Here is an 18,330-nt window from a genome sequence, read left to right as displayed (position 1 = left end):
CCCCCCTCCCCCCCCCCCAGGAACCCAGAAAGGTCTCTTCAGCCACATTTGCCATTATTCTTCCCTCATTAATACCAAGCTCTCACCTCAGTCTCTGAATTTGCTGTTATTTCTTCCTTAAATGCTGTCTGCCATAGATGTTGTGGTTGCGTCTTCTCCTCCTTTAATTCTCAGTCAAATATTGACTTCCTCATGGAAATGTCCTGACGGCTCTAGCTGAAGCAGGACATCCCCCCACCCCCACCCTCAGGCCCCGGCATTCCCAAGTGTATTATCCTACTGTATTGTCTTCAGAGAACCCATGTCCTCTGAGATACAGATGTTTTTGCGGATGGTCATCCACCTCTATTTGAGCAGAAGTTCTGAAGGCACTTTGTCTTGGTCAGCACTCCATCAACAGTACTTGTTTCATGGTAGGAGCTCAACACATATTTTTGTATGAAGAATCAGTTAGTGGTGCAGCTGTGATTGTGAAACTGGAATATGATAGATGCTGCATAGATGCTGTTGCAGTTATTTTTGGTCTTACCTGTAGCCTGGTTTCTTTTCGAACTTGTTGGCCTTATAGCTATTTCCCTCCCTTCTTTCCATGTAGCATTAGGGTGTTGGGACTCAAATGGAAACTGATTTTTCTGTGTTTGGGAGCAGAGAGAATATAAATTGTACTTTGAAAAGCAGAATTATATTACCTTTGTGTTTCTTAACACCAAGATATTTAACAGAAATTTGTCTGTTGTTGTTTTATAATGGGAAATTCTAATAGTTTCTGTCTCCATCCTAACCCCATACAAATTTTTGTTCTGTTTCTCCTTTAGTGTTCAAGTTGTCTGTAATCTTGGTAAAATCCTCTAAGCCTTAGATTGTGATATGATGTACATAAATGTCTTGTGTTAATCTTGCTAGAACTTGTTAAAATCGGATAGCCTATCGGAATTTTATAAGCCAAAAAGTCACACAGAAGCTGAAAAAAATTGCTTATTGGAAAGCTTGTCAATAGTTAAGATATTTCTTGTCTTCTTAAACTTCTCAGTGCAATTCTTCTGTAGACCATTTAGCGATTTAGGACATTGAGAAGTGTGGTTTCTAGTCGACTTGTCCTGGATTAAAGATTCTCCTGCATGAAAGTCAGTCGTCTTCATTGGCCTTTTGCCTTTGAATATTCATCTGTTGTGATGTGAAGCAAAACTGTGAGCAGGTGCTTTCCCTGTGTGGAGATGAGGCTGTGGGGGAAAAAAAATTACAGATACACACACGTACACACACACACACACACACACACACATACACACATACACACATACACACGCATACACAATACATACACACATACACATACACACATGCATACATACATATATACACACATACGCATAATACATATATACACACAATACATATATACACACATTACACATATACACACACGCATGCACACATACATACATACACACATGCATACATACATACACACACATACTGCATAGAATTTCTGGATAATAAGTTCAAATATTTTTATTTTCCAAAGCAGATTGGTTAATTTATGGCCTTTTAGGTCTTTAAATATTCACAAGTAGAACTTGGGAATGATTTAAGACTGATTAGCAAATATATTTTTAATTTTTGCTGTTGCATTGTAAATGCTATTTACAGTACTATTTATACTATAATGTACATTTATTATTAATCATAGATATATAATCATTAGTATAATTATTAAAAGAATTATTGATTATCACTACTAATGATTATTCTATTGAAATCACTACTAGTGCATATTTTAAACGTATTTCAACAAATGATGGTTAATTTAAGTTTGAATTTCAGTGACTAAAACTTGGTTATTTCTGCCTAGGTTTGTTATGTGTGCAATAATTCGCATGACCTTTGAGATTAATTATACAACTTGCTTTTCTCTAAATTTGTCTTAAATATATTTTGAGAGATGATGGCATTGATGCCCGATACCTTGTGGTACTGGCTGTGTTTTCTTTTGTGTTGTTTTGCCTCTGTTCCATTTTATAATTAGCAAGGTGCCTCACTATGTATCTCCTTACGGTGGTGTGTACCTCTTAGATCTAATTTTCTGTTTCATTTAATGATTTTCCTGCACCTGTATCTTATGATAGACAAGTCACTGTGTCTTTGCCTCTCCAGTTTCTTGTGGTCCATTAGACCTTGATTTTATGATCTGGCACCACTGAGTTTCTCAAGGGCTTAAGGCCACCGCTATTTGAATTTAGATATTTCTTCAGTTAGGGCTTCACTTCAAAGACCGTTTTTCTTTTTTTTAGAACTTCGTTTTCAGTAAAAACAACATATAAATAAATGGGGAAAATAGTGGATTTGAAATGGAAGGACTAAGGACAAGTCCTGATGCTAGAATTTCACGGCCTTGAGCAAGTCACTTAACCTTTCCTAAACTTTCTGTTTGCTCTTTTACCAAATGGAAATGGTGATCATACCTACCTCATAGGGTGGTTGTTGGAAAAAAAAAAAAAAAAGGGAAATATGCCCTAAAATAATAGTTTTCAGCTCTAAGAGGACTCTGCTGTGCCAAAAAATTGACTTTTCAAGTTGAAAACAATTAAAAAATTAAATTCACATACAGTTGAGACTATACCAGACTGTTGTATTGACGTATTTTTATTTTCATTCACTTTTATATGCAATTTAATTTTATCTGTTTCTTCTATCACTGAAATATATTTCTTATGTGGAAGTTTTTTTGAAGGATGGTGGGTTTTGCCCAAATAATTGTGGGTCCTCAGTGAGTGCCACCTCCAGGAGCAGAATTAGAAATTTTCATGATTGAAAAAGACCCTAATGTTGATTTTCTTCTTGGCCCTTTCCTCTCTTCTTCCATAAGGAGATGGGAGCACCTGGCTTCTGGGAATATGTAACTACCCTTGTACAAAGCAGAGCATCTTAATCCCAAGTGAACTCTCACCTTTCTGACATAGAGTTAACTTTAAAAAAAAAATTCACTCACTATGACCAAGAATTTATAAAGAACCTTCTATGGGTCTACAAGCCCCTGAAGCCCCTGAACCTTCTATGGGTCTACAAGCCCCTTTCCTCTCATGGACTGACCTTCAGGTATCGGGAATGTAGAGATGGGCAACACACAAATAATTCCATATGGTCAGATGGTGTTAAGTGCTAAGATAAAGCAGGGTAGGAGGGTGTGTGTGGTGGGGAGGTTGTATTTTAGGTAAGTTGGTCAGGGAGGGCCTTTCATGTAGGGTGACACTTGTGGGAGGGCAGAATGAAGTGAACAGTCCAACTTGTAGGGCATCTGTGGCAGGAGTCCTCCAGGCAGAGGAACTGCAAGTGCAAAGGCCCTGAGGTAGGACTGTGTGTGTGAAGAAAGAGGCTAGCGTGGGTCAAGTGGAGTGAGGGACAGAACATTAGGAAAGGAAATCAGAGGTATCAGGGACTGAATGAGGCATAGCTTTGAGGCTGTTCTCGGGATCTGGACTTTTACACTGAATAGATGGGAAGCAACTGGAGGGTTTTGATCAGAGAGGAGTGACCCAGGACACAACTTGAAGTTTTGGAGGATCTTGCTGGCTGGTGTGTTGAGAGTAGACAACAGGGAAGGTGGTTGGAAGCAGGGAGATCAGTGAAGAGGCTGTTTCAAGGGTCGAGAAGGGAGAGAGCTATGGCTTCAACCAAGACATGTGACATGTGACCAGAATCTGGACACATGTAGAGGGTAGATCTACCAGAAAGCACTATGGATTAGATGCACAGCCCCGTGGTTTACCCAGGGTGACTGGCATAGTGCTCATCACCTCATTTCTCCCACCTTTCATGAGTATCTTCTCATAGGTGGTCATGTGAGGTGAAGGACAGGTGAGTAAGTTCCTAGCCATCAAGGATTCCTTTGGTGTCTTAAGGAAGGCTCGATTTCCAGCAAACATCTTCAGAAGGAAGACTGACATGACAAATGTTCTTAATTTTAAGCTCATTTTGCACAGCATTTATGGCATAAGCAACCTTAGAAATGACACGTTAAAAAAAAAGTTATTAAAAAAAAGTCAGGATAATCTTGAAGGTATTACATAGTACCTAAAGGAAGTATAATCATTCTCATCTTGAAAGTATTATATAGTCTCTGAAAGAAGTACAATCATTCTTATAAAAAATCCCTTTACATTTGAGTAATGTGAAGGTTTAATAAGTTGGATCCCCGGTGGGAATGGGGAAGTGGGGTAGGGAATCAGACCTTTTTTTTTTCTAGTCAGTGATTCTGCTCTCTCAGGGTGAATTCTACAGTCATGTAGCAAGGGAGAGTTGTTGTTTTGCCAGCTATATTGGGGTGTAATTCATATACCATAAAATTCACCCATTTTTAGTGTACAATTCAGTGGTTTTTTAATAAATATAGAGCTGTGCAGCCATCACCATAATCTAATTTTAGATCGTTTCTCAAAGGTCCTTCATGCCTATTTGCAATCATTCCCTGTTTCATGCATCCAAGGGAGTGGTTTTGTTACTCTTAGAAATGTCCAAAGTTCAGAAATAGCCATCATTTTGTATAGAAAAGATCAAATCAGGGAAAAATTGTGTTTATCTCTGCTCTAGTTTGAACTCCTTGGGCAATCAGAAAATACAAGCTTTCTTGAAACACAAAGACTGTAATATTTTTAGTCACAAGCTTTTATAGGAACCTGAAGCATGAACACATGCAAACTCCATCAGCTTGTCCATATTTTATATGAAGTGCAGGAATGCTGTGGGTGGATGAGGTTGGTTGTTGTGTTTTTAGTGATTAATTGTGGTGGAAGAGGCCAAAGGCTCAAATGGACTAATTTTCATCAACATTATGGGCTAGTGTGTTCCAGAGTTTATGATTAAGACACAGACTTCTTGAATACCTGATTTTTTTTTGTATAACCATTTATATCTCATTTTATTATGCCATGTCTGTTTAGAGTGCCAAAGTCATCCTTCTAAAAGTCTACTTTGTTGGCCCAACTCATTTGACAGTGTATTGAGTGCTTACTAAGTGCCAGGTGTCTAGCCTCTGTTTCCTCATCTGTGAAACAGGGCTCTTAACAACTACCTCAAGGGTTGTTACAAAGACTGTTAAGTAGTGTATGCAAAGCACTTAGTCATGGCACTAAAGAAAGAACTTTTCACCCATAGGTAGCTATTAATAACCATCACTGCCGTCTATAGTATTATGCCCCAGTTTTGGCCTACAGGCCTGGATTGTGTATACCTACTCCCCCTCTGTTTTCTTCTTTTGTATCTTGTCTTCTCTTCCAATATGTAAGAATCTCCCATCTTCCAGGGAAATGGAAATTTCATGTATTTCAGTGTGCTGGGTGCCCTGGAGGAGGGGTCACTCAGCCCAGCCTGAGGGTTCTGGATCTTTCTGGTATAGGATCAAGCCCTGACTTGTTTGGTGCCCACCAAGGCATAGAAACTGCCCTGCCACCGTCACCGTGGTTCTGCTGGGGACCTAGTTTTTGGATGAGGACCCATTTCAGAAATGCTCCTGAAGCCAACTCTGGAGAGTGGATGTGGGAGGGGCAGATTTCCTGCTTTTTAGTCACGTGTGGTAATTTGTAATTCTGTTTTGCACAAATTCATTTGAGATCGTCTGAAGATTAAACTTACAGTATGCTGTCTGCATTTCCCTGTAGCTTCCTTTTTTCGGTTCTTAGTGGGGAATAGCGTGAGCATGTTTAGAATGATAATGCCAGAAGCCTCTCGGTAATTAAATACGTGTGCTGCTTCAGTTCTACAGAAGTCCCAGGTGGGTTTCTAATCTCTGCTTTACTAGTATATAGGGATTTTTTTTAAAAGATAGAAACAAAAGATATAAATGATAAAAAAAAAAATATCTGAGCCAAATACATGATTATACATCAGATGCCGTGGTGTGATATTGGGCAGCAAAGACAAATAATGTTTCACAGAAACAGTTTCAGGTTCCCCCGAGTCTGCTGTGACACCCCCATTTGTGATGCTGTGAAATGAAAACCTAGCTGACTACACAGAGCTGCATTTTCAGAATGTGTTCTTACAGCCATATGCCTGGCATTTACCATTAAATATTATTTAAACTCTGAGTGCTCAAAGCTCTCAGAGTTTTAATCACAAGACATGTTTCCATGGTTCCCTTAGAATATTCACTTTGCTGTAATGAAGGGTTGATTGGTCACTCCATCAAAATTAATAAAATTCAAAGGCCTTTTGCATATCATAATAATAATTGCTAACATTTTTGAATATTTGCAGCGGGTTGGGCAGTGTGTGGAAAGCTTTCTATAGATTATTTTGTGTCATCCTTCAACCCCTCTCCAAGGTAGGTACTGTTGTTGTCTCTACAATACAGGAAGGAGGGATCAAGGCTGAGTAAGGTGAAGTAACTTACCCATGGTCACACGTGCTATAAATGGCTGTGTCCAATTCCACAGCCCCTTGGCCTTGGCAGATACTCTATGCTGCTTTGGGTCTTAAACTGTACTCCTTATAAGAATCAACTGGGGAGCATGATGAATGTGAAAACTCCTGGGTGAGGCCCTAAAATTAATAAATCTAGGTGTAGCCCAAGAATCTGCGTTTTCAACGAGCCTCCCGCTGTGACTCTGGTGGAGTCTTTTAGGGGACTTCTCCGAGAAATACTGCTCTACTGTTCCCCAGAGTTCTTTCCATCTGCACCAGTACAGAGGATGTTAGGGGAACACAGAGACCTTCATGATCTAATCTCTGTCTGTGATGATGACTGTAATCCATGCCCAGGGCAGAGAGAACTCAAAATCACAAGGTGAGTTGAAGGACAGGGCCAAGCCCAAACCTACCTCTTATTCATAATGCCGTGTGAAATGGCAGTGCAATTTGTAACTCGAAATTTAACTTAAATTCGTTGTAAAAGGGGGGCAGCATTTGAGCTTAATAAGACATGTTATCCTATGTGTTCTTTTAAGGAATGTTTATGACTTGTCATAATGAACGTTGTTCATAACTTCTTTCACTGAATGATACTCTGCAAAAGTGTAGAATTTTCTAGGGAAATGTGTGTTCTATCCGAGTCATGATGGAAGAAAGAAATAGTAATTTTTTTGTTCTTTAAAATGATCAGATAAAACCCTCAAACTAATGATTCATAAACATTTTTCATCTTCGGGTAGTCCATTGCGTTCTTCAAACCAGGCATTTTGAATAATTGCCACTATGTGAAAAAGGGATTTCGTTCTCTGGGGATGAGCCAGCAGTTTGACTTAGATTTATGAAGAACCACAGCTGAATTACTCCTTGTCTAATGAATGTTTTGGCCACAAGAAACTTTGCTCTAAGGCCTCATTTGAATGTCTAATAATCATAGTAATAACAATACAATTTCATCATAATCTGGTAAAAGTCAAGAAACGACAAATGCAGTGTTAGCCTTTCAATGCCACTGTGAATTTTCCTTGTAATTACACCAACCATAGCTCTGAAAGCATTGTGGTGTTCCTGGTCATTCAGACAGTGAGGCTCCATTTTTTGTGCCTTAACTTGTTTCCCTCCAGGGAAACCTAAAGAGACCCCATCTCTCTTAAGCTACCAGTAAGAGACCAGGGCTCTTCTGTTCCTGAATACCAGTCCCTCCTCATGGAGTGCTGGAAGTAGCCACTAATGTTGAAAGTGCTAGAAAAAGTTTGTCCTTTCGTGGGCTGTAAATGTTGGAATGGCTAGTACATAACAGGTTCCATCTTGCCACTCATTTGTGAGCCCAGCGAATCTCCTGGCCCCCTTATGTGGTGATGGTGGAGGCACAGCTGGGTATTCCTCCTCCTGAGCCGAGCTGCAAGTGGGGAGAGGATGGCTGTGGGTGGGTGTATTGGCCTGCTAGGGATGCCTTAACAAAGTATCAGGGAGTGGGTGGCTTAAACAGCAGACATTTATTTTATCACGCTTCTGGTGGCTGCAAGTCCAAGATCAAAGTGTTAGCAGGTTTGGTCTCTTCTGAGGCCTCTCGCCTTGGCTTGTTGACGGCCATCTTCTTCCTTTGTCTTCACATGGTCTTTCTTCTGTGCCCGTGTCTTAATCTCCTCTGCTTTTAAGCACACCAGTCATATTGGATTTAACCTTTAATTTCCTCTTTAAAGACCCTGTCTCCCAATATGGTCACATCCGGTACTGCGGTACTTGGGGTTAGGACTTCAACACATGAATTTGTGGGAGACATAATTCAGTTCCTATCAGTGGAAAAACTGTTAGACCCTGGAGTTATGGAGACCAAGGGCATACAGTGTGATAAAGAATAGTGCCTTTCAAACTCTTTTAGGCAGTGGAACTCTTTTGTGTTGATTTCCAAAGGTTGATTCCTTTTTGTAGTGTGCTTTATGGAAGAGTTACTATGAGGACAGAACCTGGGTTATTGACAATAGCAACAGCTACCACTTGAGTGCCCGTATGTACCAGATCCTTAACACATTGATTCTAGGTCTCCCAGGGAAGAAGAGGATGGTGCTGATAGACCCATTTTACAGATGAGAAGACTGAAATGCAAAGAAATTGAATGACTTTTCTGGTCATACAGCTACTAAGTGGGATTCAAACCCAGTTCTGCAAAGCCTGTCTTAGTTTTATTACACTGTGTGGTCTCTGCAGCATGCTTGCTCTTATTATTTGTCGAAAGAGTGTGGAAGATGGAAGACAAGATTGGTGTCTTGGCTTAACCACCAAAGTCTGACCAGCTTGGGTCAAACAGCTCTGTTTGACCTTCAGTTTCCTGATTGGTGAAGTGGTATGGGGGTTAATATCTCCAGCACCAGATGGCTTAAGGATGAAATGAGAGTGTGAATAGGCCTCTCACAATCTCAGTAAGCTCTCAGGCATGTTGAAATTTGTTGGTAAAGGCAGAATTGCATAATTACACAAAGATATGGGTTCCAATACCATTTAATTATATAATTAAATGGTATTGGAACCCATTTAACTAACTGACTCTAGCAAGCTACTTGAACTCTGAGCTTTAGTTCCTTTTCTATAAAGGAAAAAAAATAGCGGCTGGCAAGTGATAGCCATTGTAGAGTGTTCCAAATTTCTTATCAGGATCCTGCTTGCTCTTGGCTTTCTGCTTTGTGTAAACTTGGCCTTCTGTTGATGAGTGGAAAATATTCATTTTCCCCTGGTGATAGTGAGCTGCATACTTTGCCATCATTAAGGTTTTAGATGGGCTGTCTGTTGCAACCCCACTTATTAGCAATTAATCATTTAAAACAACAATAGCATCCCCAAAAGCTGAGTTTCAGTTTCCATGCATTTCCTTTGACCACAGGCGAATTTATTTCCTGGTGTGGTAGTATTTCAAAAAATATAAATGATCAGGAGGGAAACACAACATTAAAAAATGCTGACCTTTAAAAATAATGAGAAAATGGGTAGATATTGATAAGAATGTACATTGAGAGATAATTATAGGTTGTGCAGATGGAAAGCATATCATTTTCTTGATTAGGACTTTGACTTTCAAACTTAGGGTTCCCCTTCTTTTATATCTGTTACTTTTCTCCAAAGGCACCCAAAACATTTTTTTGCAGGTGGCTGTTTTAATAGAAATTTTCTGTAAGATTCTTTTTTTCCTCTTTCTGTTGAAATTATGAAACATTCCACACTTCCAGAAAAGCACCAAGAATGTCACAGATACTACCCAGATTTAGCTGTTTTTGACATCTTGATTTTTCTTAGATTAAAAAAAAAAATCTCAGTTTTCTGAAATTTAAAAATCTTTAACTGTGCCACCTTATAAGTTTCAGAGAATGTATGTTTTGGGCTTGACTGTGTTACCTTCAGGGATATTGAAGCTTCAAAATGCATTTTTAAAGCCAAAAAGGATGACATTTTGGCTATTTATCTCTCTATTTCTCTTTTAGGTTTAATTATTAAACTTATATTCAGTTATATGAATTCAATGAAAACTCAGTGAAGCTCAAATGAGTTCAGTGAGATCCGGGTGTGCAATGTGGACGTGCAGGCCCAGCGGCCATGGCTCACGGGCCCAGCCGCTCCGCGGCACGTGGGATCTTCCCGGACTGGGGCACAAACCCGTGTCCCCTGCATCAGCAGGCAGACTCTCAACCACTGCGCCACCAGGGAAGCCCTTACATCTGAATTTGATGTTTGAGTGCGATATTAAAACCAGTCTCATATCAACATATGAATGCTGGCACTCCTTCACCAGAGGCTGAATGTGGAAAAGAAGAATCAGCAGAGTGTTTGAAAATCCCCACTTGGTGACTTACTAGCTTAGTGATTCCTGACCTCTTTGAGACTCCTTCCACTCTCTGGGTGTTGCAGTAAAGCAGTTTTAACCTTTAGGAAATGAAGTGTTCCACCAAAGTTGGTGCCATGCAGGCATGTGGACTGTGGACTATTTCAATCTAGTGACTTACCTTTCTGAGCTGGCTTTTTCTAATTGCCCACCATGTAGCTTGATACCCTTGGCTCCAGAAATGTAACAGAAAGGGAAAGTGCTGGTTTCTGCAGCCTCTCTCCTTTTCTGAAGTCAGGCCCCGTGGAGTTGGTGTGATTCATCTCTGCTTTCGCCCTGCTGACAGTGCTTCCAGTTTAGTTTCTTCTACCTCTGTCTGGATCTGTTAATTTTAATTATAGGAATGATGTGGCTTTCTGTTCAGATTAATTCTCATCTGATTTTCTAGAGGAAGCAATGGTGGTTGTTTTCTTTTTTTCAGACGGGAATACTGTATGTTTGTTTTAAACTCTACTGTGGTATAGGGTGTTGTTATGTTTTATAATATATACCATGTCAAGGTCAATGTAGTAATACTTTTATTCTTCTTTCACTTGCTAAGAACAAAAGAGAAGGACCCTGTAGCAGCGTCTTGACCTTGTTAGGTGGGCAGGGCTGTTCTCATTGATCATTTTCGTTCCCCTTTAGTTTTCTTCCCTAGACATGAATCTACAGTCCCTTGTGCGTCTTCCTGAGCCCAGTGGGTCCACTGGAACTTCTCTACTAAATTCTTACTTTATTTTGGTTAATATAAAGTAATAGATTGAGTTTTTGGAAAAAAAGAATTCTAGGTATGGAGTCTTTCTATTTGCAGAAGCATATCATTTTCCTTCTGCTAGAAGCACTGGTTTATTTTTGTTTGCCAGAGACCTCATTCTTCCTGTTTCCGTACTGACTGTTTGGGTCTAGTCGGTGGCCTCTTTATCTTGGTTCCTTTCCCTCACTGTGTGAGAACAGCCAAGCTCTGGGGTTGCTCCCAGACAGTGCTTCCCCAAGAGGCACTTATTTTATGAGTCATTTGGGTCTGATGATTAAAAAACAACAACCCTTTTGTTTACGTATAATATTTGTAGACAAGAGTATACATATTATATGTGCACACTTTGAATTTTCTTAGAGTACATATGCCTGTGTAACCAGCACCCATATTGAGACTCTTACTTCAGAAGCCCACTCAGCTCCCTTCAAGTCAGTGCCACTTCCCATCAATCACTGCTGTCCTGACCTCTAACCCTGTGCATTAGTTAGGGCTGTTTTTGAACTTTATGTAAATGTTATCATGCAGTATGTGCCGTTGTATCTTGCTTCTCTTACCAAATGCTGTTTCTGTGAGAATGGTGTTTATTGTTGTATGTAACATAGTTTATTCTTTCTCATTTCTGTATGGTATCCCATTGCATTAGTTTCCTGTTATTCTTGAGACGAAGTATCACAAAGCTAGTGCCTTAAAATGACATGCCTTCGTTCTTTCACAGATCTGCTGGTGAGAACATGAAATCATTTTCTCTGGGCTTATGTCAAGGTGTTGGTAGGGCTCCTTCCTTTTGCGGGCTCTGAGGGAGAATCCATTTCCCTGTCTTTCCAGCTCCAGTGGCCGTCTGTATTCTTTGGCTTTGGGCCACTTCTTCAACCTTCAAAGTACATCACTCCAATATCTGCTTACTCTTCACATCACCTCTTGTGTCATCATATCTCCCACTGCCTCATACGCACGCACGCATGCGTGCATGCGCACACACACGCATCACAAATACATTTCCCTTGTGTATTCTAGGAGTCAGTCATTTGGTAAGTGTAAGTTCAACCCTTAGAGTTAATGCCAAACAGTTTTCCAAAGTTGCTGCACCAACTTAGACCCCTCCTAGAAGTGTAATAGAATGCCATATATCTTTCATAAAGAATAGAGCATAGTTTGAACCTGGCAGCTTTGATTCAGAAGTTAACTCATTGCTAGATCCCCATTTTAGACCTTTATTTGTAATCGAGGATTTTCCAAAGTGTGTTTATGGGAAGAGAGTCCTGAGAGATACCCCTGTAGGAGAAAAGGTTTCTTTTATCAAATGAATTGGTGAAATAGTGGATCCTGCTAGGAGATTTACTTTGCGGAGGAACACGTGAAATGTTTTAAGCCTGTTTAGTTCTACCTTTGTTTGACTTAAGTCTTCCAAATGGATTTAACTTTGACTCAGTTTCCCTCTATTGACATCTCAAAGAAAAAGAGTTCCAAGGAATACCCTTTGAAAATTTGGGAATAAACCAAACTTAGGATGGTTTCCTTTTAAAGACTTTATTTTTTTTAAGGATGGTTTTAGGTTCACAGAAAAATTGAGAGGAAGATACAGAGGTTTCCCATATGCCCCCTGCCCCTACACATGCACAGCCTCCCCTCTGTCAACATCTCCCACCGGAGTGGTGCCTTTGTCACAACTGATGAACCTGCAATGATACGTCATAATCACTCAAGATCCATAGTTTACCTCAGGGTTCACTCTTAGTGCTATATAGTCTATGGGTTTAGACAAATGTATACAGGGATACCTTGTTTTCTTGTGCTTCACAGGTACTGCGTTTTTTACAAATTGAAGATTTGTAGTAGTAAAACATACTTTGTTGCTAAAAAAGGCAATTTCTTTAGAATATTACATAAACTTAGTTGATAAAGCAGTGGAAGGATTTGACAGGATTGACTGCAATTTCAAAAGAACCTCTAATGTGGGCAGAATGCTGTCAAACAGCATTGCATGCTGCAGAGAAATCCTTCTTAAAACGAAGAGTCCATTGATGCGGCAAACTTCACTGCTGTCTGTTTTAAGAAATGGTCACAGTCACCCCAGCTTTCATCACCTACCACCCTGATCAGCCAGCAGCCATCAACACTGGGGCAAGACCCTCCGCCAGCAAAAAGATTACATCTCACTAAAGGCTCCGATGATGGTTAGCATTTTTAGCGGTAAAGTATTTTGTAAATTAAGGTATGTACATTGTTTTTTAGACATAATTCTATTGCACGCTTCATAGACTACAGTATAGAGTAGACATAACTTTTATATGTACTGGGAAACCAAAAAATTCATGTGGCTCATTTTATTGCAATATTTGCTTTATTGCAGTGGTCTGAAACCAAACGGGCAATATCTTCAAGTTATGCCTGTAATGACATGTATTCATCATTATAGTATCATACAGAGCATTTTCATTGCCCTAAAATTCCTCTGTCCTCTGCCTATTCATTCCTCTCCCCTGACCTGTGGTGACCATGGATCTTTTTCCATGTCTCCATAGTTTTGCCTTTTCTCAAATATCACAGTTGGAATCGTACAGTACGTAATATCTTCAGATTGACTTCTTTTACTTGGTAATAGGCATTTCAGGTTCCTGCATGTGTTTTCATGACTTAGTAGTGCATTTCCTTTAGCACTGAAAAATATTCCGTTATCTGGATGTACCATAGTTTATTTATCCATTCACCTACTGAAGGAGAGCTTAGTGCTTCCAAGTTTGGCAATTATGAATAAGGCTGCTATAAACACCTGTGTATGGGTCTTTGTGTGGATGTAAATTTTCAACTCCTTTGTTATATTTATAATACCAGGTAGCCTGATTGGTGGATCATATAGTAAGAGTGTGCTTAGTTTTCTAAGAAATTTCCAAACTGTCTTCTACAGTGGCTGTACCATTTTTGCATTTCTACTCGTGGTGAATGAGAGTTCCTGTTGCTCCATATCCTTTGTCAACATTTGGTATTGTCAGTGTTTTTTGCATTTTGGCCATTCTAATAGGTGTGTAGTGGCATCTTATTCTTGTTTTAAGTTGCATTTCCCTGATGACATATGAGGTGGAGCATCTTTGCATACGCTGATTTACCACTTGTATACCTTTCCAGGTTCACATCTTTGGCCCCAGTTTTTAAAAATTGGGTTATTTTGTTATTGTTGAGTCTTAAGAATTCTTTGTATGTTTTGGATAACATTTCTTCATCAGAACAATATTTGTTACATTTTGCAAGTATTTACTCCCAGTCTGTTGCTTATCTTCTCATTCTCTTGACATTGTCTTTTGCAGACAAGTTTTTAATTTTAATGAAATCCAGCTTATCAATTATTTCTTTTATGGACTGTACTTTCTGTACTGTTTTTAAAAAGTGATCACCATACTCAAGCTCATCTAGGTTTTCCCCTATGTTGTAGTTTTAGATTTTTGTGTTTTACATTTAGTTCTGTGGTCCAGTGTGAGTTAATTTTTGTAATGTGTGTAAGATCTGGCTCAGATTCATTTTCTTGCATGTTGTTCCAGTGCCATTTGTTGAAAAGACTATCTTTGTTCCATGATATTGCCTTTGTGCCATTGTTGAAGATAAATTGACTTTATTTATGTGGGTCTATTTCTGGGTTGTCTGTTCTGTTCCATTGATCTATTTGTCTATTTTATTGTCAATACCACACTAATTTGTAGTAAGTCTCGAAGTCGGGTTAATGTCAGTCATCTGACTTTGTTCTTCTCTTTCAATTGTGTTGGCTATTCTAGGTCTTTTGCTTCTCCATATAAACTTTAGAATCAATTTATCAATTACACAAAATAACTTGTTGGGATTTTGTTTGGGATCAAACAATCTATAGATTGAGCTCAGAAGAACTAACATCTTGATAGTATTGTCAGGATGATTTTTGCTGAAAAAGTAATGAGACGTTGGTACAGTTATGTTTTAGAAACATAGACTAGCTATGTCTTTGAGTATTTTCTACATGATGTATCTATAGAGAAGTAAAACCCATCAGAAAATGGGTTGAATTTGCTTCTATTTTGTTTTCCTTTAGTGAGGCCTGTACAGTACTTTTAGGAAAATTGTTTTGCATTACTGTGATGCTAAATTTTGAACCAAGGAGCCCAGTATAAAAAATTATTTCTGACTGGAAACAGAATTTGGAAATCCCAGAATTGGTGGGATTCATCCAAAAGTATTTGCCCCTGGTGTACTTTTTCTCCATCTGGATCTTTCCACACATTGTCCCGCTTCTACCTTTTTTACTTCTTTGAACCAGTCTACAATAGAGGGAACTCCTTGTTTGTTCTTTCTCCTGGTCTGGCTCTAGGTTTTCTCCCTTGTTTGCATCGCCTGAGCATCCTACTTGTATCATCACAAAGGATAAGACTCCTTCCTGCTCTTGGGACACAGCCTACCTAGAAGCCACTCAGCTCTCCTGCTTCAAACAGCCCTTTTCCTTTCTTGATTACATATTAATGTCTTGCTGGTGTTGGTCTGGTGGAGAAGGAGGGGCAGGGACTAATAGGGCCATGGAATGTGAGTAGGAGAAGCCACTCACAGTAGGTAAAAGTTAGTTTGGAATTGAAAATAACCAGTGTATGTTGAGCATTCTCTCCATAATTACTTCATCCTCCTGCCTTGGGAAATGCTGAGTACCAAGCTAGACATGATACAGAATGCAATGATCAAATAATATTTTAGGCTATTAAGTTTGGCGTTAATTGCTTATCCTCTTTAATTTCTTTTGCATTTCTTATTCACTTGGATAAAGATCTTCAATAGAATTTTTTATGTTTTAGTTTTGTATTTCTTATTGCAACTTTTTCACAATTATGGGAGAAATGACTCTTTCGAGGGAATGTTGTGATGCTTTTATTAGTGGATCAGTTGTTGAATATTTACCTCTCCCCACAGAGGCTGGTGAGGCCAGTGGAAAACTAGAACTGAGGTTTTATCCTGAGGTTGGTCATCTCATTTTAGATTTGAATACTTAGAATTGGGGCCTGGACCACAAGGCCTCTTGTTATTTTTTTCTTTTTTGCAGATCTTTTAAATTTCCCCCCAGTTTTATTGAGATATAATTGACATATAACACTGTATAAGTTCAGGGTTACAGTTTAATGATTTAAGTCACTTTTTGATGTGGCCTAGTTCTCTCTTGGAGATGATGGTAATCATGATAGCTAAAACTTATTTCTATGTGCCTGTTACTCTTATAAATGCCATATATTATAAAAAATATATATATATTCATTGATCCTCATGATAATCCCATGGGGTAGATACTTTTGATACTCCCATTTTACAGATAGGAAAATTGAGGCACAGAGCCCTAAGATTACTCAGCAAACTGGTAAATAGAGGAGCCAGGATTCACACTCAGGCAGTCTAGCCCCAGAGTCCATGTTCTTAATCCTCTGGTAGATGACCTCTCTCTGACTGCACAACTAAGCAGTCCAAGTTGTCCTTCATTGTAGTCTCCAGTCTTTCTCAACTACTCAGATCGTCTACAAGGGGGGAGGCTTGCATCAACAGTGGATTCAAAAATTGGGCCCAGGGCTTGTTGCAGGCTGGTTTGTCCCCAGTGGCCTAGGTGATTCCATGACCAGCCAGTTTGTGACTGTGCACCATGTGGACAAAATGATTGGGACTGTCGGCCAGGTTTTAATGTTTTTTCCTTATAGAACACAAGAATGGAGTTCTCTGACTTTAAAAATCCAGGAACTTATCACCTCACACCAGTCAGAATGGCCATCATCAAAAAGTCTACAAATAATAAATGTTGGAGAGGATGTGGAGAGAAGGGAACCCTCGTACACTGTTGGTGAGAAAGCAAATAGGTGAAGCCACTATAGAAAACAGTATGGAGGTTCTTTTTTTTTTTTTTTCCACACACTGTATTTTATTTTTACAACAGTTAAATAAACTGACACCAAGCATTATAAATGGATGACCACAACAAAAGCAACAATGATTGCAATTACCAAACACGAAACACACTCGTACTATGTCATAATATTGACATTCAGTCCAGTAATCCTCCATTGTAACAGCTCCTTTACTTTGCAGTGAAAATTGATTTGTATATTTTTTGCCTCTGAGTCCTTGTGGGATTTTTTTTTTTAATTCAAACAGAAAGTCACAAAAATTATAATCATCCTCATAAGTTCCCTCAGTCCCATGTAATTAATTTTCTTTTTCATCTTGATCTTTTGTTAGCACTTTTATGAATTCATCAGTTTTCCATTAGAGTTCTGAAAATGCTTATTCATTCAGTTCAGTAGTATAGTCAGTTACCAGAAACCTGTACTTGTCAGAGTCTTTTCCATGAATTCCTTGAAGATGAAACCCTTTTATAGGAACAGTTTTGCGAAAGCATCAAAGTTCACACAGAACTGTCTGTAAATGACAAAAGACTTAAAAATGACCATGGTTAAAGATTTGTGAAAGTTCATAATAATGCAATTGACAAGGAAATTTAGTTATTTCCGAGATACATATTTTAAAGTAATAACTAGAATTATGACTTATTATACCAGAACATATAAGATTTTTAGAAATTTCATGTAATGTCTGAAACATTTATATTACCATATTTCGATACAAATAACCCAAAGAAAGTTTAGTATTAGTTGTTTTTTTTTGTTTGTTTGTTCGTTTTGTTTTTGATTTTGCGGTACGCGGGCCTCTCACTGTTGTGGCCTCTCCCGTTGCGGAGCACAGGCTCCGGATGCACAGGCTCAGCGGCCATGGTTCACGGGCCCAGCCGCTCCGCGGCATGTGGGATCTTCCCGGACCGGGGCATGAACCCGTGTCCCCTGCATCGGCAGGCGGACTCTCAACCACTGCGCCACCAGGGAAGCCCCTGTTTGATTTTTTATACTGTAGGTTCTTATTAGTCATCAATTTTATACACATCAGTGTATACATGTCAGTCCCAGTCGCCCAATTCAGCACACCACCATCCCCACCCTACCGCAGTTTTCCCCCCTTGGTGTCCATATGTTTATTCTCTACATCTGTGTCTCAGCTTCTGCCCTGCGAACCAGTTCATCTGTACCATTTTTCTAGATTCCACATACATGTGTTAATATACGATATTTGTTTTTCTCTTTCTGACTTACTTCATTCTGTATGACAGTCTCTAGATCCATCCATGTCTCAACAAATGACTCAATTTCGTTCCTTTTTATGGCTGAGTAATATTCCATTGTATATATGTACCACATCTCCTTTATCCATTCATCTGTCAATGGGCATTTAGGTTGCTTCTATGACCTGGCTATTGTAAATAGTGCTGCAATGAACATTGGGG

At 39.2% G+C, this 18,330-nt stretch overlaps 1 protein-coding gene across 1 annotated transcript in view; it reads left to right on the top strand.

The window, feature by feature from the left end:
- Nucleotides 1-18,330, top strand: part of MAST4 (microtubule associated serine/threonine kinase family member 4) — a 550,485-nt gene that overhangs the window by 99,576 nt on the left and 432,579 nt on the right. Inside the window, exons 8-9 of the mRNA XM_024753080.1 lie at nt 5,345-5,370; nt 12,583-12,596. Coding sequence (XP_024608848.1) covers nt 5,345-5,370; nt 12,583-12,596 — 40 coding nt within the window. The remainder of the gene's footprint in view (nt 1-5,344; nt 5,371-12,582; nt 12,597-18,330) is intronic.

The sequence above is a fragment of the Neophocaena asiaeorientalis genome, unplaced genomic scaffold (genome assembly GCF_003031525.2).
Source record: "Neophocaena asiaeorientalis asiaeorientalis breed wild unplaced genomic scaffold, Neophocaena_asiaeorientalis_V1.1 scaffold399, whole genome shotgun sequence".
NCBI lineage: Eukaryota > Metazoa > Chordata > Mammalia > Artiodactyla > Phocoenidae > Neophocaena > Neophocaena asiaeorientalis.
Note: the sequence above shows the minus strand (reverse complement) of the source record. Positions and strands in the feature narration are given on the sequence as shown.